The sequence below is a fragment of the Hippocampus guttulatus genome, chromosome 22, assembly GCF_054856545.1.
Source record: "Hippocampus guttulatus isolate MCC_2025c chromosome 22, RoL_Hgut_1.0, whole genome shotgun sequence".
Classification (NCBI taxonomy): Eukaryota; Metazoa; Chordata; class Actinopteri; order Syngnathiformes; family Syngnathidae; genus Hippocampus; species Hippocampus guttulatus.
The window spans coordinates 3589886-3615158 of record NC_141282.1 but is presented as its reverse complement, the minus strand read 5'-3'; the positions used below and the strand labels follow the sequence as shown (position 1 = coordinate 3615158).

General features: G+C 45.4%; 2 protein-coding genes across 8 annotated transcripts in view; both read right to left on the bottom strand.

The window, feature by feature from the left end:
* Positions 1 to 1388: 1388 nt before the first annotated feature.
* Positions 1389 to 13338, bottom strand: LOC147186079 (chloride anion exchanger-like). Of its 5 annotated transcripts, XM_086103698.1 has the most exons (21): positions 11751 to 11943; positions 8469 to 8633; positions 8171 to 8310; positions 7989 to 8099; positions 7752 to 7912; positions 7125 to 7289; positions 6901 to 7053; positions 6697 to 6779; positions 6460 to 6607; positions 6262 to 6375; positions 6068 to 6145; positions 5906 to 6001; positions 5718 to 5824; positions 5559 to 5628; positions 5393 to 5485; positions 5213 to 5308; positions 4406 to 4636; positions 4285 to 4339; positions 3619 to 3764; positions 3368 to 3427; positions 1390 to 3212 (listed from the first exon to the last, which is right to left on the bottom strand). In XM_086103698.1, exons 1-21 carry the CDS (start codon positions 11774 to 11776, stop codon positions 3186 to 3188), a joined length of 2325 nt encoding a protein of 774 aa, XP_085959824.1. In that variant the 5' UTR covers positions 11777 to 11943; the 3' UTR covers positions 1390 to 3185. The 5 variants fall into 5 exon arrangements, 4 of the variants coding, with proteins under 4 accessions (XP_085959823.1, XP_085959821.1, XP_085959822.1 ...); XM_086103697.1 differs by lacking the exon at positions 11751 to 11943 and adding an exon at positions 13134 to 13338 and having other exon boundaries at positions 1389 to 3212; positions 4285 to 4636; XM_086103695.1 differs by having other exon boundaries at positions 1389 to 3212; positions 4285 to 4636.
* A 708-nt stretch (positions 13339 to 14046) lies between these two features.
* The window catches only part of large1 (LARGE xylosyl- and glucuronyltransferase 1), a 45876-nt gene continuing 34649 nt past the window's right edge, over positions 14047 to 25273 (bottom strand). For all 3 annotated transcript variants that reach the window (XM_086103539.1, XM_086103538.1, XM_086103540.1), the window contains 8 exons: positions 22944 to 23056; positions 19296 to 19421; positions 18649 to 18804; positions 18067 to 18230; positions 17543 to 17821; positions 17307 to 17453; positions 16811 to 17006; positions 14047 to 15356 (listed from right to left, as the gene is read on the bottom strand). In XM_086103539.1, the coding sequence (XP_085959665.1) occupies positions 15159 to 15356; positions 16811 to 17006; positions 17307 to 17453; positions 17543 to 17821; positions 18067 to 18230; positions 18649 to 18804; positions 19296 to 19421; positions 22944 to 23056 (1379 nt within the window). In that variant the 3' untranslated portion in view covers positions 14047 to 15158. The remainder of the gene's footprint in view (positions 15357 to 16810; positions 17007 to 17306; positions 17454 to 17542; positions 17822 to 18066; positions 18231 to 18648; positions 18805 to 19295; positions 19422 to 22943; positions 23057 to 25273) is intronic.

The window sequence follows — 25273 nt, the reverse complement described above, 5'->3', positions numbered from 1 at the left end:
AACAAAAAGCTTTACTTTCTACTCCGACAGAGATCAAAATGTTTTTTTCAACTTCTGAGGACGACTTCACGACCAAAAAAAGATGCAGATTCGAATGTTGTCTTTGTTTACACTTTAATTACTAATACTGAGATGACACATCAAAAACATCAAATATCTGCCGCCAAAATTCAACAACACGATTGTGAGTTTGTCAACACCAGATTGTTCAAAAAAAAATATTGGTCATACTTGATCATGAGTTACAAACCACACTTAACCCCCCCCCCCCCCGCCCCCAGCCCCCCACACCAAAAAAAAAAAAATCTCATCGTTCCTGAAAATTTATTGCAGGACAGTGAACAGAACACTCATTCTGAATTATTGTCACAATTTCCTTGGGAACGATATGGCCCATAAACGACTGATTGTGAGTTCAGGGATCGGATTGGGGTAATGACCGAGTTGATTGAAAATGTCCGCAAGCTGAAACCAACGCCTGTAGCAGAAGAGAGAATGCAGAAGATGTGTCATCGTGGCCAATCAAGGATTTTGGCTGTATTGTGACGCAATGACTGGCCCCTGCTCACATGTTGGGATCTGTAAGAAAAAAATAAAAAACATGCACCAGAGTGACAAGTGAATTTGCCTTTAGGGATTAAAATGAAAATAAATAACAAAAAAAAAAGAAGACAATTCCCCAGCTGTCTTCAGGCAAAGTTTGAATTTGGAGGTTCCACTGTGATCAGTCAAACTCACCCCAGTCAATAACCTTGGAAGGATCCGACGAATGAGTGACCCGGCAGATGTATTTGTCATCCCTCGTCGGCATGAAGGGAGCATACTTGGCCAGATGGAAGTGCCAGTTCGACGATCACCTTTAAGTAGAAAGTAAGTACAGATGTATTTTTAAGTCTAAAGCATAAAAGTAAAACGTCATCGACGCAGTTTGACCCACAACATTGACGCCATATCTGGTCTCAAAGGTGAAGCCATACGACACCCCGCATGCAATAACAGCCTGTGGAGGAAAACAAAGAACCAACCAAAAAAAAAAAAAAAACCCAAACAAAATGTTAGTTTCTAAAGAAAATCAGTGTTGGTTGATGAACGGCACCACCAACAGGCTGCTAGTGGAACAGCAGGTGGCGGGAAAGTCAGTGTTTGTCGATAAAGGGCACCACCAACAGGCCGCTAGTAGAACAGCAGGTGGCGGGAAAGTCAGTGTTTGTCGATAAAGGGCACCACCAACAGGCCGCTAGTAGAACAGCAGGTGGCTTACGGTAGGACTGCGACGGTCTTGTTTCAGACTTGGAGGTGGCTCTGTGCTGTTTCCATGTCATCAAATGGTTTTATGTTTACAGCCCCCCCCCCGCCCCCTCCCAAAAGAATACTTTATTCATTTATGTTTTTATGATCAATATTTCTAAATATACAGTACTGTGTCAGCTGTGGGTGAGCTTAACAGTGTGATACTATAGTTGAGTTGGATGTTTTTTTTTTACAGTCAAAGTTAGGTGAAGGTGTGTTTCTATTTTTTTAAGTCACATTACATCAAAAAGGTTTTCTCCGATTGTGTTTGTAGGTGTGAATAAAAAAAAACAATCAATGATCATCATCAATCAAGTAATAGTCAGCAAGGCTCAGTGTTCATTGAAAAAGTAATTAAGGAAATCGGAGAAAGCGTCATAATGTGATTTAATAAGACATTTTTTAGAAATAAGTCTCTTCGCATCATATTTCACAACTATACTAAAGTACTTTTTCAATTCAGAAAAAAATCCTATTATGATGCATAGAAAATTCACTCCATAGCCGTCTGTGTTTCGTTATCGATTTCACTCGACCAAAAGTCTGGCCGTTTTTTTCTAGTTGTCAAAATGACGACGCGCACAACCGACCATGATGACTTAGATAGGAATGGGTACGGGCAGCTTGCTTTTGTGTCACTTGTTCAGTTCCTTGACAACAAACACCACCAGCATGATGACCGCTGACATCACTAGGTCGCACACGTTGCTGGACGTGATCTGGACAAAGATCTTCTCCAGGGTCTGCACGCAACATGCCACATCAGCTTAAAAAAAGTACTTTCAGAACCCCCAACTTTATGCGTCTTTAAAACCCGCAATCTTCCATGGTGACCTGTAACTCACGTATATGATGGAAAGAGGCCCGCTGATGCCCCGGCACAGTCAGACCCAAGACAGACTTGAGCTGGGACACCACAATGTGAACGGCAGCCGCCGTGGTGAACCCGGACACCAAGGTGTCGGACAGGTACACCACCACAAAGCCCGCTTGCAGAACCCCCATGGCCAGCTGCGTTGGGTGGGAGGAAAACAAATTCGAGGTATGGCTTTATGTTGACAAAGTGTTGGATGTGGGCTCCCTCTAGCGGTGAGCAAAATCATCACACTAACGCTCACTGTATTCTGTCCAAGTGACTTCAACTATTAAACTCATTCAGTACCAGCCAATTCTAGACCAAGTTTGAAAAGACGTTTAAAAACGTCTTTGGGAGGGAATGAGTTAAAGTACAGTACAGTTGAGTAGTATTTAATACATTTTGCGTTTAATCTGAAAAAAAAAATTTTTGGTTCACATTTAAGCACGATTTTTATCTACCTTATGTGAATTCCATTTTGATTCAATCATCATTTAAATGCACTTTTGTTTACTATTTCACTCTCCAAATGCGCATCATGTTACAGGATCTTATCAAATGAAATATATATTTTTAGGTATAAAACATAGAATTCTTTTGACTAGTTTGTTGGATATTTAGTTAACGTCCATCCATCCATATTCGATACTCCACATCGTGGTTCAGGTCACAGATGATCTTTGTTCCGGCTGGCAGCGCCGTAAAACGTCGACGGCTTCAAAACAAGGCATTCCAAAAACTTAATTTATTTCTCATCGTCCTGAAAATATAGACCTATGAAGCACATACAAATCCATTGCAACACATCCACAAACGGCTATGTACAGTATGAAAACACAAAATTTCGCTCTTGGCATACAGATTGTCAAGTCAAAAACATGACATGCAGTACATATTAAGTGCACTGTGCTCTGATGAGCTCATCGGGGGGGGGGGGGGGGGGGGAACAAAAAAAAAAACCTTCCTTCGGTGTTGGAGATTTAAAAAACAAAAACAAACAAACAATAAAATAAACACAATAAGCAATCACTTGTTGAAGTTAAAACCTGGTTTCTGGATCCGGCGCCTGTGGACAAAATCGAATAGTTACAAATAGAATTTGGTCCTAATTGTGTTGTAATATTTTTTTAAACAATTTTAAAATTATATATAATTATACATATATCGTGAAGGAGAAGGTGGCTTTTGAAATAACATGACATGAGTGTGTGTCATACGTACATTCCTGTCTCTGCTCCTGAGACCTCCCGCAGGATGGTGGACCGTGACCGTTGTCTCAATCTGCCAATGAAACAATCGATCCAAATACTCATGAATGGACATTCGAATGCGGTCGTGTAGTCGGCTTAAGTGTTCATCAAAACCCAAACTTTAATCCGAAAAAGTATGTTTAATAGACACCATTCAGTACAGTTTGAGCATTCACATCTGTAACACAAACATGGAACAGAACTGATCAAGTGCCCTCCTACCTTGTTGTATTTGGAGTCGTTTTGGGAGCACTGGGGATGTTTATCCAGGATGTGCAGCACGGCGTCGTGCAGTGTCAGAAAGAACATGGATGGCTGCACTTCATCATCAAAGAAGCTGCAGTGGTGCAATTTGTCCAGGATGTAAGCTACAAATACACACATAGACATCAACAATGACTGAGAAACACGAAAAACAAAAACAAAAAAGTCAGTAAAAGTGACAGAAACATTCCCAAAAAACCCCCCCAAAACAGATGACAAGCATTTTCCTTGATTTAACATGCTAATAGATCAAAATTTCATTTTAGCTAACATGCTAGTAGATCAAAATGTCATTTTAGCTAACATGCTAGTCGATTAAAATTAAATTTTAGCTACAATGCTAGTAGATCAAAATGTCATTTTAGCCAACATGCTAGGATATCATAATTTCATTTTAGCCAACATGCTAGGATATGAAAATGTCATTTTAGCTAACATGCTAGTCGGTCAAAATGTCATTTTAGCAGGCGTGGGTCAAATCTGAAACTTTGTAGCACTTGTACAAAAGAATGACAATTTGAAATTGTCATTTTTGCGTGTTTGGGAATGTCAAAGAATGACATTTAGGCTGTTTTTAATTGCTGCAAATGCCCCCCACCCAAAAAAAAAAAAATTGACACTTACGATCACAGGCAACAATGTAGACATCCACTTCAACGCGGACAAATTCTTTGAGAGCCTGCAAAAAATGAGACAACAGCGTAGTGAGAACACATGACGAAATTGTCCAGGAATATGAACTGACCGCTTTAAGACCCTTGAGAGCGGACACGTCCAGGAAGGAGACGGCCGCAAAGTCCAGCACCAGACTGTGCAGGTCCACTCGGGGAACAATGATGTTGGCGGGAAGCTCGGCGTTCCAGTCCACGCGGGCGGGCAGGTCCTTGAAGTCGGTGGGCAGGACCAGTTCCTCCGCGTTGCTTTCAAGCTCAACCGACTCCTTGATGGGGCCGCGCGCCGTGTTCAGGAAGCCGTTCTGGAATAAGGAAACACATGACTTTCCCACATGTTTTTTTTCTTTTGTTTTTTTTTTTTGTTTTTGCTTTCTGCTCGCAGCCACAACAGAGAGGCGGGGGGGGGGGGGGGGGGTTGAGAATAACGTTCACATTTTCATGACGTAGGAGTACAACACTACTTCATTCACCCTGTAACCTCACGACATGATCAGCTGTCCCCCGTAAGAAATCCAACAGAAGGCCCAACACACACAAACACACACGAGTGCCGAGTCTGGCTAATGTCAAACTATTATCTAATCTTTATTGCTGTTAGCATTTATGACGTTTTGAGCTGTAGTATTTATGACACTCTGGACTGTATGTGTACCGTGAAAACTATTTAGATTGTGTATTATGCTACATCCAGCAGGGTGTTAAAAATGTATTTAAATGATACCGCTGGGCAGATGGTTTGAAATTATTGTTGGGGGGGAAAGAAAGCCACAAAATGGCATAAGCTCATACAAAAATAAAAATAATAATGAATGGGGAGAAAATTAAAGTTGAAATTAAGCCAATTTAATTTACTGACAAGTGAGCCGCTTATCGCTTACTGATGTCCACTGGAGATAACCTTTCTTCAGAAGTTTCCGGATCAATCGCAGTGCCTTATTTCGCTTCCTGAGCACCCTCAGTGGATTAAACCCAACCTGCGGCACATTTGAAGAATTTGGGGATTGAAGTGTCCCGAAAGGTCATCGAAAATCTCGTCATGCCATTGCGTGTCGACGTACGGCTTCCACCAGTTTGCTTCTGAAAAACTCGATGTTGGCGAAGAAGATTGGCGACGGGATTCGAAAGATTTTCACCCCTTCGGGCTCATAGATCTGGAAAAGAAGTCCATTGGGATTTTAGCGACGCCCCTTCAGAAACGGATCAATTGCGCCATTGTCAACTCACGTTTACGTAGTCCTTTCGGTCCTTGTAGATATCGGTGCCGTGAATGTTGGCCAGCACACTGCAACGGGGGCTGAAATACAGTCAAAGATATAAAAACTACAACCCTGAAAAAGCAATCAAGACATTAAAAAAAAAATGTTGAAACGAAAAGGTACTTACAACTGAGCCCTGAGCACGACACTGAGTAGCTCCACACCGAGACCTGCGGCCAGACCAAGATCCAACCCCAGTAAGATGGCCGCGATACATGTGCCCAACCACACCACCTGCACCCAAAAGAAAATCCCCCCCACCTCCCAAACATTAAATATGATTTTATTCCAGCCGCCACGCATCAACGCACTTACACAGTCCGGCTTGTCCCGCCTCCACAGATACGGGATCTCTCGAAACTGCATGAGCATTCCTTTCAGGTTGACGATGACCACCGCCCCCAGCACGGACTGTTCGGGAACACGAGGTCAGCGGAAGTGTAAACAAACACGCAGAACGGATGAGAGGAAGCCCACCTTCGGGAGGGGGTCCAGGAGAAAGCCCACGGCCAAGGTGACGATCATCACGATGATTGCCGAAAGAAAGCCCGCTATCTGAAAAGAGGGGAGGATGAGCTAACCGCGTGTGAGACCCGAGGACGAGATTTTATTTTATTTATTTTTTTTGGTGACGAGATTTCAGTTTGAGTAGAATCACATTTTTCGGTTACCTGAGTTTTTCCCCCGGTACTTTCCTGTACCGCACTCCTGGACAGAGCTGTACTGGCTGCAAAAGACTTGAAGGACGCACCGAAAATGTTGCTGACTCCAAAAGCAATCAGCTCCTGGAGGTCGATCAAAGATGTCAATCTTGGTCTGTTCACTTTTCACGTCGTTAAAAAAAAAAATAAAATAAAAATTCGATGCACCTGGTTTCCATCGATGGTGTAGTCGTGCTTCACAGAATAGACCTTAGCCACAGAGAAGGCCACGGCAAAACCCACGATGGCCATCGGGAACGCCTCCACGGCCGTGTCTTGGAAGATGACCAGGTTTGGGGCCATGGGGGACTCATACCTGAGAAAGTATTTTAGATTCTTCCGTCATGCTGTGGCTTTTGTTTCTTGCAAGGTCTCCCAATCTCATGTCCGATATCAGTACTGTACCCCTTTGGAATATGGCCGACGATGTCGATGCCATACTTGGTCCTGAAGTCAAACGCGTAAGAAACGCCACACGCGATGACAGTCTAGGGAACACATTAGCGCTGATTCAATCGCGATGCAGATTTAGCGTTATCGTCTTTGTCATGACCGATGGTTGAAGCGGAAATGTGTTGGGGAGGACGCGTGCGGCGAAGAACCCCTCACCATGATAACCTCGATGGGGATGGGAACAGGCAACTTGGCTTTGAATCGGTCATTGAGCTCCTTGACGACGAACACCACCGCCATGATCACCAAGGAGATGATCACGTCGCAAACGTTGGTGGACTGGATCTTGTTGAAGATGATCTCCAAAGTCTGTGAAGAACAACAACCGTGAAGGATCCCACTGCGCCAACCCAAAATCCCAAGTTTTGTTCTTGTCTTACGTAAATAATGGAGAGCGGCCCGCTTATTCCGGGGACTTGTAGGCCCAGCACGAACTTCAGCTGCGACACCAGGATGTGGATGGCAGCTGCGGTGGTGAAGCCGGACACCAAAGTGTCTGATAGGTACATGACCACGAAGCCCACCTGCAGGATGCCCATCGCCAGCTGCCAGACACACATTTGGCACCATTTGAATACGTTGCTTCCTCTCAAACACAAACTCAAGCAGTTTAACAATATCGGATCATAATGGAACTCAAAATTTGAATGGAAGAAGAAATGGACAAATTGTAGAAATTATGTAATATTTGTCATATGCAGATTTTAATCATCTGAAGGCTCTCAAATCACAGTATTAGAACCCTTTAGGTAATTGTGGGTCACCGTGGCAACAACAGACAAAGCATCGTTTTGTCTGAAGGATATGGAAAAAAATCCCAAGAACCTCCGTTAAAATCAAATCTAAATTGATGATGAATGAGCTGGGCATTAAGACGGAGCCCTGGGGCACACCTGCCGGGTGAACTTTGTGGTCTGAACGGAACCCAAGTCAGCCACAAGAGGGAAGCCACTGGTGTTTTTCATGAGAGCTGTGTCTATTCAGGCATGAGTTCTTGAGAATTTCACCTGCATGATTCCCACAAGGAACGTCACAGAGGATGCCACCAGCACTCTCTGTTCATCCTTGGTGAGACCTTCAAAACCCGTGATGTTCGCAGGCGGGCCTTCGTCCGGGACCAGTCTGGTAACGACCGACCCGATCATCAGACACAGCACCGGGAACGGACCTTCGGAAAAGGCAGAGGTGGCTCACAACTTCAGCCTCGTAAGCAAAACACGTTCATCAAAGGAGAACGGCCTTACCCACTGAGATGTGTCTGGAGGTTCCAAGGAAAAAATAAATGACAACGGGGAAGAAAGCGGAGAAGAGGCCATACCAGGGCGGAAGCGAAGCCAGGAGACAGTAGGCCAAACCTAAAAGACACAGTTGATGTACTTTTCACCACACTCAACGTGTCACTGTCAAAAAATGGGAGACTAAAAACCTTGCAGTACGGCGACAAGTCCAGTACTGACACCCGACACGATATCACTCAGCAACCACTCTTTGACCCTGTAGATCTTTATCCAGCCGATGATCGGCAGAAGAGAGAAAACGGCATTTTTGGCACGTCTGGCATCACACCTGTGAGAAGAGAATGTATGGCGAAGAAGATAAAATAAATAACGGACACATTTTAAGCTAGCGGTGAAAAACCAGGATCACCAATACGCAATTGAAAGAAGATAACGCCTTATCTATCAAAGGTTTCAAAGTGAACTGAAGTACGTGCTGCGGCTCACGTGAAGTACTGCTTGACGTGTTCCAGCGCGGTCTTGCGGTGCCTGTAGACCTTCTCGTGCTCCTCGGCGAACGACTCCTCCGAGTACAGGGGGCGCGTCACCACATACTGGCTGGCCCCTGCTTGCATCGCGGCTGCCTGCGGTCCCTCCGACAACCTGCTGCTGCTAAGATCCATTTAAGCAAATTAGGAAGCGTTAAGATCACCTTTGACGCCGGTAACAACAAAAGGTCCAGACGAGGAAGCGCATGAGGTCTGGATCACTTGTCGGATTTGATAAATAGTGAGCAATGCCAGAAGAGCGCCGCTTTCAATGAATCACTTCTTTTAAACCTACGACAGAAAGCACCTTTAGTTTCTTGATGCATTCTACTTCATTAGACTTTTTTTTTAACAGAAAAAAAAGTTTAATAGCTTTAAAGATATTTTTAAATTAGTTTGTAAAGTGAAATTAGTTTTGACGAGTTAGCATAACAGCTAGCCTGTACACAAGCAAAACCCCTCACATTAGCATACACATGCGACTGTTTTTGTCTTTTAAAATGATAATCTATAGGTCGATTTGTTCTTGAGTAGCTTGCATAGCAGCTATAAAAATAGCTAGCATGTGCTTTGAAATTAATCTGCGTTCCGGTTACTGTACATTCAAATTTGGACCCAATTGTTGACTTTATTGTTTAGGATTTAGGCGGAAAGATTTTTTTTTCCAAGTGCATAAGACAAAGTCTAAAAAATATATTGATGGTCGATCCAATTTTATATCTTCATTACCTGTTTTTCTTTCAAACCCCCCAAAAAATGAAAAATAATAATTGGCCCATTTCTCAAAAACACTGAAAACGATGGTCCAATTTTGGCATAGCCCTCATAGAATCTTACTGTGTTGTCACCTACCTGATCGAGCGCTACAAATCCAAACTTTCCACTGGGCTTTCCTCCTCCTCCAGCATTTGGATCGCAAGTGCGACGGCCGGCTGTTCGGCCATCAATAAATTACGCGGCAGTCACAACGCCCGACTGTAATTATTAACAGTAATGACGATGGATTCCCTCGAGTTTGGATGCCTGCCTTATCCTTGACCATTGTTCTCACTGATATCTGTCTTCGAAAACTTTTCAGCAGTAGCGGCTTTTCCGCCCCTGGAGGAGGGACGGGACAGGACAGGCCATTGTTATAAGGAGGTGGAAATCAAGGAGCTTTTTAAGCGGGGTGGAGGGAGGTGGGCGGAATGCTGCCAAAGGTCAACAACAGCAGATTTACGACATGGAAACACGGCAAAAAGGGCTTCCAAAACATTGATCTGATGGCGGATACAATATTACATGCTCATCGGATCATGTGGAGGATAGGTAAACGTCAACCAAAGACGGAAAAACGATCCGAGATAATCATTTTGATTGATAGCGCCTTCAGTCTGGAAGCATCGTGGTTGTCCATTTTGACTTTTGCGTCACTCTAAAATGAGGCAAACAAATTTTCGATACCACTAGAAACTAAACCGCAAAATCTGAAATCATCAAAATGATCATCAAACTGATGCTGGATGGTGTGAGTAAAAAAACAAACAAAAAAAAAATCTAATCAATTGAGTGTCATTCTGATTTTGGCGAATCCTCAAGTAGGAGAATTCGCCCAAAATGTCTGCTTCAAACCAAAATGTCTGACTTCGTCCGAAATTTCAGGCATGGGGTATTGAGACTTTTTGGTGTACCCCGCAATGATCCAAACTGCTATCCGGTTTCGTGACAGTCAGTGAAACTGGTGTCAAAAAAAAAAGAGCTGAGGAAAGAGCCTTGTGGGACTCCATTGTATCCATACAGCAAATCCTATACAATATTTTAATGATCATTTCTAAAATTACCAAAACATGTTGAATCAGCGTTGGTTGCATTCGAGAATAAAATTGTCTTGAGAGTTTTTGGCCGCGTGTGTGGGCGGATGCTATTTGCGAGTTTCGGTGAATTTGAGCTGGAATGTAAACACGCACAGTAAATTGCGCGAATGACCTTACTGAGATGTCAACTTGGAATGAAGGTAATTATTTATGTGCGCGCGTGTGTGTGTGCGTGTGTGTGTGCGTGCGCATCATGAAAAAATAAAAACTACACCATTATGTTCCCTTGCAACATTGAAACATAGGTTGGTGTGTTTAAATGGCCAGACATTAAGTTGCTTAGGACGTAAATATTTTTTCCAGTACTGTATGTCAAGTACCGGTACAGGTGGGAGAAGCATAACTGAATCGGGGCAGTGCCCCCCCAGATGTTTCAGCGTGACACAATTTCTAAAATAAAAGCATGAGGCGAGTCGGAGGCTCGGAAAGTTTGGGTTAGCTTTTGTTCACCAATAATTGACAGCGCCGTGATTCATATCTGATAAAAACGCTGGCACCATCCTCTCCAGCTTGGGCTATGCCAAGGCCACCATGCAATACACCGAAAGAAGAGAATGGTTATCATGTCATGAAGAGCGATAAAGATTTGATGTTATTGATCACAGGCGGGGGGGGGGGGGGCATGCGGTAAGTGTCTGTGACCAGGTTGGTTGGTTATTAAACAATACCTTTAGTCATTGATTCATTGGGTAACAAAAGAGTTGCAATTAATGATGGGCGGGGATCAAGGTTTTTACGATGCGAAAGATAGCGTGCGATAAAGAGGTTGGTTTTTGGTTCTTGATATTGTCAGAGTAATTTTGAAAGAGGAAAAAAAAAAGGGGGGGGGGGAGAAATGGTGAGGTGGTTTTGGTTCAAGTTATTTTTTAAATTCAGATTTTAAAATAATAAATAAATAATATATATTTTTTAAGTACCCTTTTTTTCATTTAGAAATGACATTTTCTTGTTTAAAAAAATTGTTAGCTTTTTTTTTTTAAATAGTGATTGTCGGCTGAAGACATCGTGCAATAACAATCATCATCATAGCATTAATCCAAATCATAATAAAATGTAACAGTTATCTCGATGGACGACGCAAGGCGTGACGAGCCCATTTCGACATCACCGTACCAGATAGGAGACCGTCATAAACCTCATGCATCATGACAACGCTTTTTTTCCCGCATCGGCTCCGATTTTCACCCGTTCAACTTGACTGACACGTGATTGCTTTTTACCCAATGAAGGGGGGCAATAAATGACAACTAGTACCATGACATACTTGACCCGAGCTTCTGATAAAGGAGATATTTCGTAGATACAATCGGGGTTAAGATTGCATGATCCGCAGAAGGTTACTAGGTTCGGAAGATTTTTAGTATCGTCGCACTTCCAATATCACTTACTGATTCGGAAAGGTCAGCCAGCTCATGTCGAGTCCCAACGAACGTCTCCTCCGTTCTTCCGCGCCAACGTAACGCTAGCGCTAAAAGCGCCCGGGTGCGCCGGAATTGCATTTAATGTGCATTTTTCCGGCGGTAACGATCGGCGAAATCGGGACGGCATGTCGGAACGGGCCACGAGTGTGTTAAGAGCCACCCGTAGGGCCGCTGTGGGTGGGGGGGGGGGGTTCTCGTTTGGTGGGTGCGGTGCTCACGTTTCAGAACAGAGTCAACATTGTTTTCCCCGCGAGCGGCGCGTGTCGCTAGCGCTCCACGCGCACTTTGGAGAGATTTCAACGCCTGACCCCCCCCACCCCCCACCCCACCCCCCCGGGGTCAAAGTGTACATGTGCAGCAGCGTGGGCGGGACAAATCAATAGGGGAAAAGTGGGAGTTTGTTTGTTTGGAAAGATAAGGGCTTGACATTCAACGAGAGGGTATAGATTTGGATGAAATTCGACACATGAAAGGGTTAATTTATATATTATTAAGATCGAGGCAAATATTCTGCCTTGATCGTAAAAAAATAAAAATGTTTTAAAGGTTTGGGGCTTATGGTTGTCATGTTGGGTGGCTGCGGAGTTGATCAGATTGTGAGCATGGTTAAGCAATTTGCCTGCTTTACGCAAAGCTGACGCCACTTACACGTTTTTCCTCCGTGCACAAAAGGTTGCGTTTTAATTTCGCCGCCTGTCAGCGTTTCGGACAGTTTTCGGACATTCGTGATAATAATATTAATAACAGATGGTTGTACGAATTCGCCGTTTGTGGCTTTGAATTGAAAAATAAAATGTTAGATTATTGACCAAAAGAAGCGGAAGGCTTCCAAAGATGCTGGACAGAAAAATAAAATAAAATAATATTCTGTCACAATATTTATTTGGGGTCTATGACAAATATTTCTCATTATTTTGGTGTAAATGAGCGCGAGTGTGCGGTTCTAAAAGATCGGCGCCTGGAGTTGTACTCAAAATGTAGCCTTTTTTTTGGGGGGGGTGGGGGGTGTGAATAAACAAAATTCGGTTCCCCCCATGGAGAGAGCTAACGAAATCCACGGTGATTAGCGTTTGATGAGCGACTTCAAACTGCAGCTGGCCTGAGGCGGAGATGACGGGTGGGGGAGGGTGTGTGTGTGGGGGGGGGGGGCTCCCAGGGCCACCAGAGACCACCACATTTAACATCTAAGCAGACGTGGTTTTTATTTTTTTAATTTTTTATTTTTTTATCTCGGAGATGTGACGGATGGGGTGGGGTGTCTTATGTCGTGTTTTTTTTTTTTTTTTACGAGATGGCCTTCAAAAACGGAAAATTTGAATCACACGGCGAACGTCGACAATTACTACTTACCCGCAGGGCCCACGCTGAACTCGCTCCCGGTTGCGGATTTTCCTGGCGATTCGCTCAACAAGACTTGAGATCCACTTCCGAACGTTTTGCAGAATTCTAAAAAGGAGTTTGCGAGAATATATTTTTAAGCGCGTGAAGATTGAATGACAGAACCTCGCGACCTGACCTTACAGACGATCTTCCGGGTGAACAAACGACAACTCCGGCGCCTTTTTTCCGGGTGACTTTCGAAGCATCTGTGGAAAAAAAGATAACAGCTGCCCCTCCCGAAAAAAAAAAAATAAAATCAATTTGGAAATCTCCACAGTTCAGGTTCAGGAGCTGCTGCGCCATGGCACCTGTTATGTCCGACCATGCTAATGCTAACGATTAGCCAACAGATCAGACTTTTGATGTATTCAGCCATTTGTATTCAGCAAATTGTCATTTGAACACGAACGGCGTCTTCACACAGATGAATCAAACTATCAGACGAACCTTCTTAACCCCCCCCCCCCCAAAAAAAATTTGAACTTCGCAATTTTTCATAAGAGGAAAAAAAAGGACCCTTGGCTTCGCTTTTAAGCGACTGATCAAGTTAGAGTGTTGTGGGACTCGCATGAAAAGAAGTCACAGGAAGGGACAGTCCTTCTGGGGACTCGTAGGCACCTTGAGGAACTGGGCCGGATGCTAAATATAAGTTTTTATATATGGGAGGGGGTGGTGGGGGGTGGACTTTGCGGGCTGTGAAGAGTCAATCGCTGAAGTCGAGCTCCAGAAAGTGGGTCGGAAAGCGCCAGAGTGTCGCGATACATTTCCCATGATGCGACATCCCCCAACTGGACGGAATGAATGTCCCGCGGGGATTCGATGGGACGGGTGTTCCGCGGAGCGTTTCCATGACGACAGCGAGAAATAGTCCCAGAAGAGCGAGCGTTTTGACACTTTTGCTTTTTATTCAGGTAGCAGCATCAGTTGGCCCCCCCACCCCCTCCACGCCGCGCACACATCTCACTGTACACACACACACACACACATACGCACGCACACACACAGTTGGATGACGGCTCTTCTGCATCTTCCTTTTGTGGTGAATGAAGGAGGGCGGGGGGGGGGGGGGGGAGAAAGGGGACAGCGGCCTCTCGTTTAACAACAGTCAAAATAATTAAAAAAAAAAAGGGTAAAAGCAAGAATCAAATAAAATACGTCGAAAAACACAGAAACAGAAACGCCCCCCCCGGGCACAAAAATAAACACGTTCAAATGAACACAAACAAATTCAAACTGAGCAGAATTTATCTCTAGGGCAGACTTTTGCTCATTTGATGATGGCCAATTTTATCTTGCGCAGGCTTTAGCAACCTCGAAACAAACATTAGATGGAGCAGAAAGAAAGGGGGGGGGGGACCCAGGACTCCCCCCCCACCCCACCCCAGACAAGCATGTCATCATACTAGAGGCAAATTTGAAAGAGTGGAAAGCAGTAGAACTGAACGCTGGCTGTGATTGAAAATGACTCGCGCACACACGACATTAAGACCATTTTCGTGGCTGATTAAAATGGGGGGGGGGGGCGGGGGGGGGGTGGATTGCGATTTGTAGCCGTAGCTGATTGGCTGCTCGCTTGACTCATCTCAATCCAGACCGATTTGTCTCACCGCCGTGATGATGATGATGATGTCAGCTTCCAGGGGGGTGGGGTGGGGGGGGCGGGGGGGGGTGCTTTTTGACGTGTGGTCGTGGCACTTGGACGGTGCCCGCGGTGTGCAAACTGAATGGATGCAAGGCCGCCCGCTTCCTTGACTCCCCCGGGCCAACACTTACGCGCGCACCCCGCGTGTACATTCGCACACATGCATACGCCGCGAAAGCTCCGATCCGTACGCGCCGATACTTCAGGTCAAAGTTCTTCACCAAACGTCCCAGTCAGGTCCACTGAACTCCCCAGGGTCGGCTTTATCCGTGCCCCGCCTCGTACCCTCGCCGAGTCAAGTCCAGTCATTCCCGGGCCGGGGGTGGGGGGTTGGCGAGGGCCCCCGCAAGTGGCTAGCTGTTGTTCTCGGCAGTCATGTATTTAAGGGCGGCGAAGCCGTAGCGCCGCGACATGTTCTGCTGGAACTCCTCCTTGAGGGTCTTGAGGCAGACCCGGTACTGTTTGTTGGAGCGGAACTTGGTGATGTCGAAGCTGGGCGCGTGCGGCATGTGGATCATGTACGCGTTGGGGAGGACCACAAATTCGTATTCCTGCGGCGAGAAAAAGGGCGAAATAAGAACAAGGTTTCAAAAGCTCTTATTAGTGGCTGGATGGGTCAGGACGTCCATTTGCGAGAAGGTGTGTTGAGGCTGAGCTGCGAGCTGGCCTCTGTTGACTTCAGGAATGAGGTGGGGGGGGGGGGGTAACATCCTGGACTGGAGAAACATGCAGTGGGGGAGGAGGAAGCGAGAGTACGTGTTTTCGAAAAACACTCCAAAATGACTTGAGCAAGTGTGTGATCGGGCCGGATGACCATGACCCGGATGACTGAGAATTTACACAAAGTAAAAAAAAAATAAAATCCAATCAAATAAATTTAATAACTAAATAAATAAACAAAAAAATAAATACATAATTGATCTAATGAAAGTAAGTTCAATATAATGTACAGCGGTACCTTTACTTACGAAATTAATTGGTTCTGGAAGAAATGCCTTCGTCTTCAAGACGCGTTTTCCATGTAAATGCCCTAATCCGTTCCAAGCCCCCCCCCCCCCCCCCCCCAAAATTCAGACATAAATGTTTCCTAAAGCATAAAAATGCATTGAAATAAAGAAAAAAAAATCATCTTGCAATGAGAGTATTGCACAATAAATGAGAGTTGAGCATTATGTAAATTTAAAAAACAAAACAACAACGAAGAATCAAGAATAATAAAAATAAAAATGATGGTCATTTAACTCAGCATAGCGAGCGATGGCCCGACTGGTGAACCCTTTTTCCGGGTAATTCACATTTAAAACGTTGATCGTGACCGATGCTCTTCAACGTCTGCTTCCCAGTCAGCAGTATTTAAGACTTATTTTAATTTCACACCACATTTCATGCCGCTTGTCATACCGGATTGTCATTTAGTCCCCAATTAATGTCGCCGCTTTGCGCGAAAACCCTGCAAACATGCCAAACAACCACACATGGCTTTGCGGCGGAGTCATCGTTCTCCAACGATTATGTAAGCGGTATGTCACTCAACAGGAAGCCGACCCCTCCCCGGGGGGGCCGCGCTGTTAACAAAAGAGGGAGAGTGAATCGTAAATTGTTGTATTTGTGTCGTGTCAAGGTGGTAGGCTACTTCCTGGTGCCTGTCGGATCGGACGGATGGGTGTTGACATGTTGCCATTATGATTTTCTGTGGGGGGGGGGGGGTGGTGGAATGCGCTACACCTTAAACTATTTCTCTCACAATTTATTTTTTAAAATTGTGTATGGTGGTTTGCAGAAATGTGGTCATTGAAACAGACATGAAGGACATCGTGTTAGCATTTTATATCGTTTGCAGCAGTAGGTGAGGTACAAATTAGCTAATGAACACAACCCATTAACCCGTACCGGTACAGCGGTTACACCCCCCTATTTGTCGAGACTGCAAACGAATAGCTACGACGTCCCCCTTCATCGCGAACATTTTGAGCGGCTAGCTACGAGCGACGTTTGGACAGCTTACCTGCGCGTCCAGCTCCATGATGTGCGCCACCTTGTTCCAGCCGAAGCCCACGAAGCGGCGGTCGTACTCGGGGCTGTCTCGCCTCACCATGACGTAGGGCTCAAAGTCGGCCTCCCACTCCACCCTGTAGGGGGTGGTGGCCGTCCGCCATTTGGCAAAGTTGGTGGGCGCGTGGCCTTTGGTCCACACGTGGTACCTTGGAAGGAGCAAAATAACATCAAAAACTAGCTTCGCGCTAGCTAGGACGGGGGTTAGTACAACACAACAGGAATGGATTTAAAATGAGACCCAAAGAGATGGAAAAAAACCCCCATCCAGAGTTCTGAACTTTTGGAGATTAAAGAATCAGAATCATCTTTATTGGCCAAGTATGTAGAACACACAAGTAAGTTATTTTCAACTAAAAAGTATTTTTAAAACCTGGAGCCATTGTAAGAATTTGAGGATCGCGATGCATCCTTGCGACGACGCCCAAAGTCGACTTGCGGATGGTTACCTGAAGGTAAAAAGCGTTCCCATGTCCAGCTGAGAAAGCAGCTCGGCTTTCGATTTCGGGTAGGAGAGCCGATAGCGCAGCGTCTCAAACGCTGGCACCACCAGTGCTTTCTTGGTGTTGGCCATGTCGAGTTGCGCGACCGACTTCCTGCCAACAACGCACGAAAAGGGCACAAATTACGAGCAAGCACGGACAAAAGCGGCCGTTTAAGTCACGGTCGAACACATTCCGCTTACCTGAGATACTCGTACAGGCCGTACATGGGCAAGAAATCGATGTCGGACAGGAACATGTAAGGCGTGTTGACGTGCCGCATGGCGACGTTTCGCAACAGGTTGACCGGGTAGAACTGTCCTTCTTTGTAGACGACGTGGTAACCGACGTTCCCTCGGCTCATGAGCACCTCCGAGCCCTGAGCGTAGCGCAGGAACTGCTGGGCCTCGGCGTCGGACAGGTACAGGGCCAAGCTGATGGGGCCTTCCCAGTGCTTGCAGATGGCCTCCAACATCTGAAGTCTAAAGTCCAATTGAGGCACGGGTCAAACATAAACGTGAACTAAAAATTGTCGAGAAAAAACCCCCCAACACTTTTTAATTAAATGCAAATGCTAATCTGGAGTCGAGTCTAACATTTGTAATGAAACGGCAATTCCTGCACATGCCACCAGAGGGCACTAAGTACAACTGTTATTTTATTTTGAACGGAGTGCGTCGCACATTTACAAGACCGCGACATCTGTTGCAGGCGTGTGAAACGTCACCTGTCCATGGAGAGCTGCGCCACCAGCGTGACGTCCGCGTTGTCGGGGGTGACGTCATACTCGTAATGCAGGAAGTAGAGATGCGTTCGGTGGACGGTGAATCGCTCGCGGCGGAACTCGTAGCACGGGTCGTCTTCGTCCAGCTCGGAGAGCGTCTTCTGGAGCTACAAGAAAAATGAACAAATAAATACACACACTATTGGGAGGGTGCGGGGGGTCGGGGGGGGGGGCGAGGCTACTCCCCTCAACTGATGAATATGAGATTGTCGGGGTGACAAGGGAGCATGACCTCCATACAAAGGAGATGATTATAGCTCCGTGTTGAGTCCCTAATCAACCGTCCTCATAACCAACAAAGCCCCCCCCCCCCCCCCAGTATCACAAAAGACCAAATCGAGAGGCGGCTTATGCATATAAACATGACACGTACTAAATAGTGACCCAGCTTCCCCACTTTTTTCCCTACTAAGACATTCATGAATTCACTCAAGTCGGCGGTTGGCGGGCTCCACTCGCACGGTCTCATTTCAACGGTGGGGGGTCGGGGGGGGGGGGGGGGGGGCTCGTGGCGGCGCGGCTCACGTTCTCGCTGTTGTGATCGGCCTCGCTGGGACAGCCAAACAGCTCCCGGCGCAGCAGGTTGCCGTCGTACTCCAGGAAGGTTAGGTAGAGATTACGGAAGAATTCCACGTGCTTGTTCTTGACGCGGAGCTTCTTTGGGGAGTTCCAGTGGATGACCTGGTGAGAGAAGGAGAAGGAGGGGGCGGGGGGGGGATGGTTAGGCGGTCTAAAAGGATATTTAAATTGGATGAAAAAAATACTAATTAATAAATAAGAAAAAAAAATACGCACAGCAAATTAGATCAAGCCACTGCTTTGTGATTTTTTTAAAATTTTTTTTTGGACGTATGCTAACTGTGCCTTGAATGCATGCTTGGGCAAACGTGGCCGATCCATCGGAAGACGCTTTCATCCAACTATTGACTCATTTGGAGTTTGACCTCATTCACGCCTCGAGGCATGATTAACGTTTAGCGCCACTCTGAGCTTCGAGGGCGCGGTCCATCTTGAAGTTCGATCTGGGCGGCTTCATAACGCGGGAACTAATATGAAACGCCGATCGATCAGCTGTGGCAACCGGGTGAGGCTATTTCGAACCGGACTAAAACGTGTGACGGCACGCGGCGGGCGGCGCTCCTTCCGATGGCTTTTTTTTTTCTTCGGGTCACCTTGAGGTCCGACACGTCTTTGTAGCACTTCTCGGAACGGGTGTGGTCAGACAGCTGGACGTTCCAGAAGCAGGGCAGCTGGTGAACCAGGAACGGGTTCTGTTTGATCACAGCATTGAAGATATCCTGCGCACACACACACACGCACACACACACACTTGAATTCAGTATTGATGTCCACCCCCCAACAACCCGCGTTCTTACAAAGGCTAACCTGACTTTGCAGTCCGTCGGGATTAATGATAACGACACGAGGGGGCGGGGCCGTTGGCTTTTAATTCTAAAAAGCCATTTTGGACAATTATATGCTTCAGCTTTGTAGGGAATAGTTTGTCTCTACCAATTCACAACTTAAAAAAAAAAAAAAGAATGATGAGGAGTCTTAACCCCGTTACTATATTTTCAATTTTTTTTTCTTCTATAAATGGACTGCGATGCCCTTTGGGCCCAAATATCGCCACTTTGTATGTATTAATGACTATAACAATAAAATTCCAGCAGGGGGAGCCCTAGTCAAATTTTGCGACGAGGCGACCCAGACCAAGCAAACGTTGCCAATTTTCAAACAAGAACATGAAAGGATTGTGCACTGAATGTCAACCAAGTCCAATGTTTAGTCACCACGCGTGCTTTATTTTGCCTTAATTAGTGCATGCGGAGTTAATATCGATCACATGCAGATGAGTTATTTATTTCCCTGGGCAACAAAATTACAGAGGAAATGCATCTGAGACCCAATGGTAACGTATGTTTGAAAGTTCACATATATAATGATTCAGGTTCAGCCCGAGGCGCAAATATTTATTACAATCCCATCCCCACAGATTTTCAAAGTATTTTCAATTCCGGCGCGTGTGAATAATTTAGCCGCGTCTCATGTCGTGGGTTCATACATCGCCACCTTTTCTTTGAAAAAAAAGTGTTCAATATAGCGTAGCCAAGTTTCGATTCAAAAAATAAAAAATGATATTTTGATACATGAACAATTACAGGACTCGAAATACTCAAGTTTTGTTTCTTGTGTATAGTCCACCACTTGATGCGCAATGAAACACCAAGTCAAGAGAGATGCTTAAGATCTTCCGGTTGACATGGCAACAGTCGGTGACAGCCACCGCAAGCGTCTAATGGGACACATAAAAGCTCAATGACCGCGGAATAAATGGCGCGATAAAGAGGGCTTGACAGACTATCGCAGTAGCTCATACAGTGGGGAAGGCAGATGGAATACTGAAACGGTTCCGGAAGCCCCCCCCCCCTCCGGTTCATTTTCCAAACTGCATACCTTGCGGGACTCGACTTAATGAAGGTTTAATTAAAATCGCATAAAACGTACCAATCATCGAGATGAGCACTGGATGGCTCGCGGATGAATGGGGGGGGGGGGAGATCCTTGGCCAAGGTCTCGGTGAACTGCCCTGGCAATGTATGCATCATGGGACGGCGCTGCGTGGCTGCAGGCCGGTGGGGGGGGGGGGGGGGGGCATAAACGCTCAATGGGCCGCGTTTACCGTGACAGCGATGCATCGTTTCAGACGCTCGCAGGCGATAATGGCTTAAAAGAAGCGATCTAGGTCTGATTTATTTCATTTTGCCAGTGCGCTCTGAGGGCTCCCTCTGCTGGTATCCAACAGAATTGTTGCATTCTGAAATGTGCAAAATGTTCCACCGAGTCCACATTTTTTATTTATTTTTGTCCACGTCAACAGAGGGATGCGTTTTGATCGGCCCAACCTACATTTCTGACATCACCATGTTCCTGTTGCTCAAGCGGGGAACGCACGCGGCGAGTTTTTCCACCTCGCGTGGCGAAACATATCAAACGTGTTCGATAATTCGTCAGAAAGCCTCGGCGAGGCAGATAACTCATCGCCAATTATGCGCCGCGCGGCAAGCTACCCGCTGAGCAAACGCTCCCCGGTGACTTTTTAGCTCAGCAGATAGCTGCCGTGTGCACGCGGCTTGAATCTTCAAACATCACGTAACAAAGGTTTTCAATAATATTAAACGTACTTTGGAGGGATAAAACCTCCGTCTCATTTTTGATGAGCACTCAGTCCTACTGCTACCTACAGTATTGTATTTTCACTTTGGCCATGGCCATAAGTACATGGTGTAAAATTTTTAAATCCAGCCTCTGCCCTGAAAACAACTACAGGTACCTTAATACAAGACCATGAGGTCTCCCAATGTCCCAAAAAATGAATTCAATGGAAGCCAGTCAAAAAGATGACGTAATTAGTAGCATTGTGACCCTGCTTTCATGATGTCGCACCGTTTGCTGCCCACACGGCCTTTTCAGCTCGACCAGGGCGAACCGCGCCGCGGCACTGACACGAACTGGGGAAGTTGTCACAATGTGGCAACACGTCACGACTGTTGGCCAGATGTCGCCGCAGTTGTCGCGAGGACGCCGCCCAGCACGTTTTGGCCCCACTCCAGTAATCGTCCAATACGGCTCGCGTCTGCGACTGTTCAAACCGTTGTTAAATGGAATGCTAAATCCGTCTGGCAGAGCCGACTTTTCGCTCAGCCAAATGTCACAGCACAAAAAAACCCTTTTCGTGCTCATTTTTCATCATGTACCGTAAAGGAAAGCCGTCTCCGAGCGAGGCGCATACAAAAGAAGCAGACGAGCAGGAGCAAATATTACATGGACTTGTCGGAAAAGTTCAAGGCTATTTTATTCTGACAAATTACAGGGGTTGGGTGGAGGGGGGGGGGGGTTGCCGCATTGGCATTGCTGCACGAGTGGTGGAGGTCGGCGAACTTCACAAGTAAGAAGTAATTACACACATTTTCATGCTGCCGTGACTCAAAAGGTCATTTCCTTTTATTTTGGGTCAATTACAGTAAGAAGACACACACACACACCAAACGTGGTACCGGTCGGAGATGAAACAATAATTTCTGGAAGTGTATGGCTTAAAAGTAAAAAAAATTAAATAACGTGGGAAGTCAGCAACATTTTGGACAAGCGTAAACAAAGTGTTAATATAGCTGAACTAGCCTTCATGTAACTTACAGAATTTTCTGCACTACAAGGCGCACCTAAAAGCATTCCATTTTCCTCAAAAGCCGACAGTGCGCCTTAGAATCCGATGCACCTTATGTATGGATCAATATTCGGATCTCTTGGACATATTTCAAAATGTTCTGTAAAGCGCTTTGTTACAGCTGCAGCGGTTGTGGAAGTGTGATATAAAGAAAGCTGTATTGTATTGTATTCCCTTTAGCGTAGCTCCATCTAGTGGATGCATAACGCACCCGCAGCTACTATTGTAGCTTCTATTCTATGCGCCTTATAATGCGGTGCACTCTAGATATGAAAACAGTTTTAAAATAGGCCATTCATTGAAGGTGCACCTTATACTCCGAAGCGCCTTATCGTGCGGAAAATACGGTAGTCAAGATTTGATTAGTGTTTTAGTGAAAGTGATATTGTGGGTTAAGTAGACTGGAAATTTATTAGTGAGAGCTTTGAGAATAGTAACTCGATTTCAGGCTATATTGCATTTGATTTCAAAGTCCGATGGAAAACACAACTTGGAAGTCAACCAAGCCTCACCCAACAGATTGCGCCCGACTTGGAAAGTGACACCACCGTACCCGGAATGTAAAGTGAAGCGCGGCTGCTTTGCGCTTTACCTGGTCCGCCAGCGAAGTCGACAGCATGCTCATTAATTCCCGCTCGGCAGTCAGCCTCCACATCTGCTCCCATCGCAGCTTTCGCAGTCGATCAAGCAGCAGCAAAATCACCCCTGAAAAGGTACACATGCGACACCTCGATATGGCATCTTAAGAAACAGAGAGATTCATATCTCAGGTAAATAACGTGTACTGGCAGCTACAAATAAAATTAGACATCCGATTTTCAGGGATGGGCGAAAGATTGGCGCAAACCAAGCATTCTTCGCGTCCCGCTGCGCTCCATCTGTTGCTCTGGCCGCAGCCATGCAGCAGAGCGACAGCAGCTGGAGCGCAGTGTTTTGAGTCACTTTTCTCTGCTTTCCAAACAGCCGTTCTGCTCCCCCGCCCCGGGCCGGCTATGTCGAAAGTCCCCCGTGGAACCGGGTTGAACAACTCGAAAAGGTTAATTGAAAGATTAGCCAGTCATGAAGACCCACCGAATCGGAAGGAAAGACAACGAGCGACCGTGAAAGGACGCTGGTTCAACCGCAGCATTGTTGCTCAAAGGGGGACAAACACATTTTGCTTTTTCAGTCAATCCATTTGCATTTAATCCCGAAGAGCAGTTTTACAAAGCTAAGAAGCTAAGAATCTTTTGAAGCGGCATTTGGTAGAAAAAGGTGGAGATCGGATCATTTCGACTATATGCCAAAGATACCGTATTTTCCGGACTATAAGTCGCAGTTTTTTTTCATAGCTTGGCCAGGGGTGCGACTTATACTCTGGCGTGACTTGTGAAACTATGAACGCATTATTATCTCATTTCACATTATTTTTACACTAAACCACAAGAGGGCGCCCTAGGCCTGTATTGATAAGTAGACGATGTGTCTGACCTAAGCGACGTAGAAGAGGAAGCGCCGCATCTTCTACCTGCGGAGTTGGCCCAGTTGCTTAAAAAGTGACACGGAGGATGAAGATTTAATCGGGTTTAGTGATTTGGAGTGACACTGATGGTTTGCTACACTTGTTAGCATGTTCTTTATGCGATAGTTCTCGGAATAACTCTTAATATGTTACGTGAACATCCCAGGCACGTTCCCAGTTCGTTGTTGATGCGTCATGTCACATTAGCATATCGTACACTTATTCTGCCTCATGTTCTATTTTATTTTGATTTTAAATTGCCTTTCAATATGACATGTTTGTTCTTGTGTTGCATTTTAGCAAATTTCTTCTTTATTATGCATTTTATGGCTGGTGCGATTTACACCAGCGAAATATAATCCGGAAAATACGATATGTCAAGGGTAGCAATCATTTTGGACATGGAACTTTTTTTTCCGGACAGTTTCATTCCGATTCTCGGAACGGGGCGTCAATCTCCAACGGAAACCATTTCATTCAACAAATTGTGGATTCAAAAAGGGGGTGAAGAATTCCGGGTTGAACCGAACCTCCCCCAAAAAATAACACGAGAAGCCTTTGCGATTTGAAATTAATTCGGTGCCCCTGGTCTAATAAATCGTATCTTTGAGGTAAATGCATTGTAGCATATCCGCGAAGAGTGATCATTTTTGAACTCATGAGATAAAGAAGGAAAAAGATTCGGTGTGATCTCCAGATATCCGCCGGCTCTTTATTCCGTCGCGCGGGTTCACTCCAAGACACCATCATGCTAAAATGAAAGAAGTGCATTTTATTTTATTTTTAAAGATTCAACCAGTCCTTCCGCATTCTATTTTTATTTACAAAGCTTTCCGAAGCAAACACTTTTTGTTTTGTTGTTCTGTTCCACCCGACGCTCTTTCAAGAACGCTTTGCTGTCGCTCGCTTTTGTGACACTTCTTGTTAACAAGAGCTGCCCGAGCCAAGGTGGAATTCAAGTCTGGAACTAATATGAATCTGGAAACAGCTTTTAGTCCAAACACGGTGATGTTTAAGTGTTAGCCTGTGTAAAATAAATGCATTTTAGTGGCAAAATAATGATAATGTAACCTGATGACATGATAAGCTGTCCACTCTCGTGGCCGCTGTGCCTGAAAGGGTTAATGAACAGAATGCAAAGAAAAAAAAAAGTTTTTAATGTGGGCGTGACTTTTAATGGCATGATCATCAGTCAACATTGTCGCTTTACTGAAACGAGTAATGAGGAATTGAGTGGTTTTTTTTTTGTCTTGAGCCTACTTGCCCAATAACAGGGCAATTTAAAAAAAAAAACATCCGGGAAAAATAACTGGCTCATTTTCAGAAAGCGACGTCACGAAAGAGAGAGTTGTTGGAAGGATGTAGCAAGTTTCCAGGATACGAGCCCAATCAAATTCCAGGAAATCCTCGACTTGTTGATT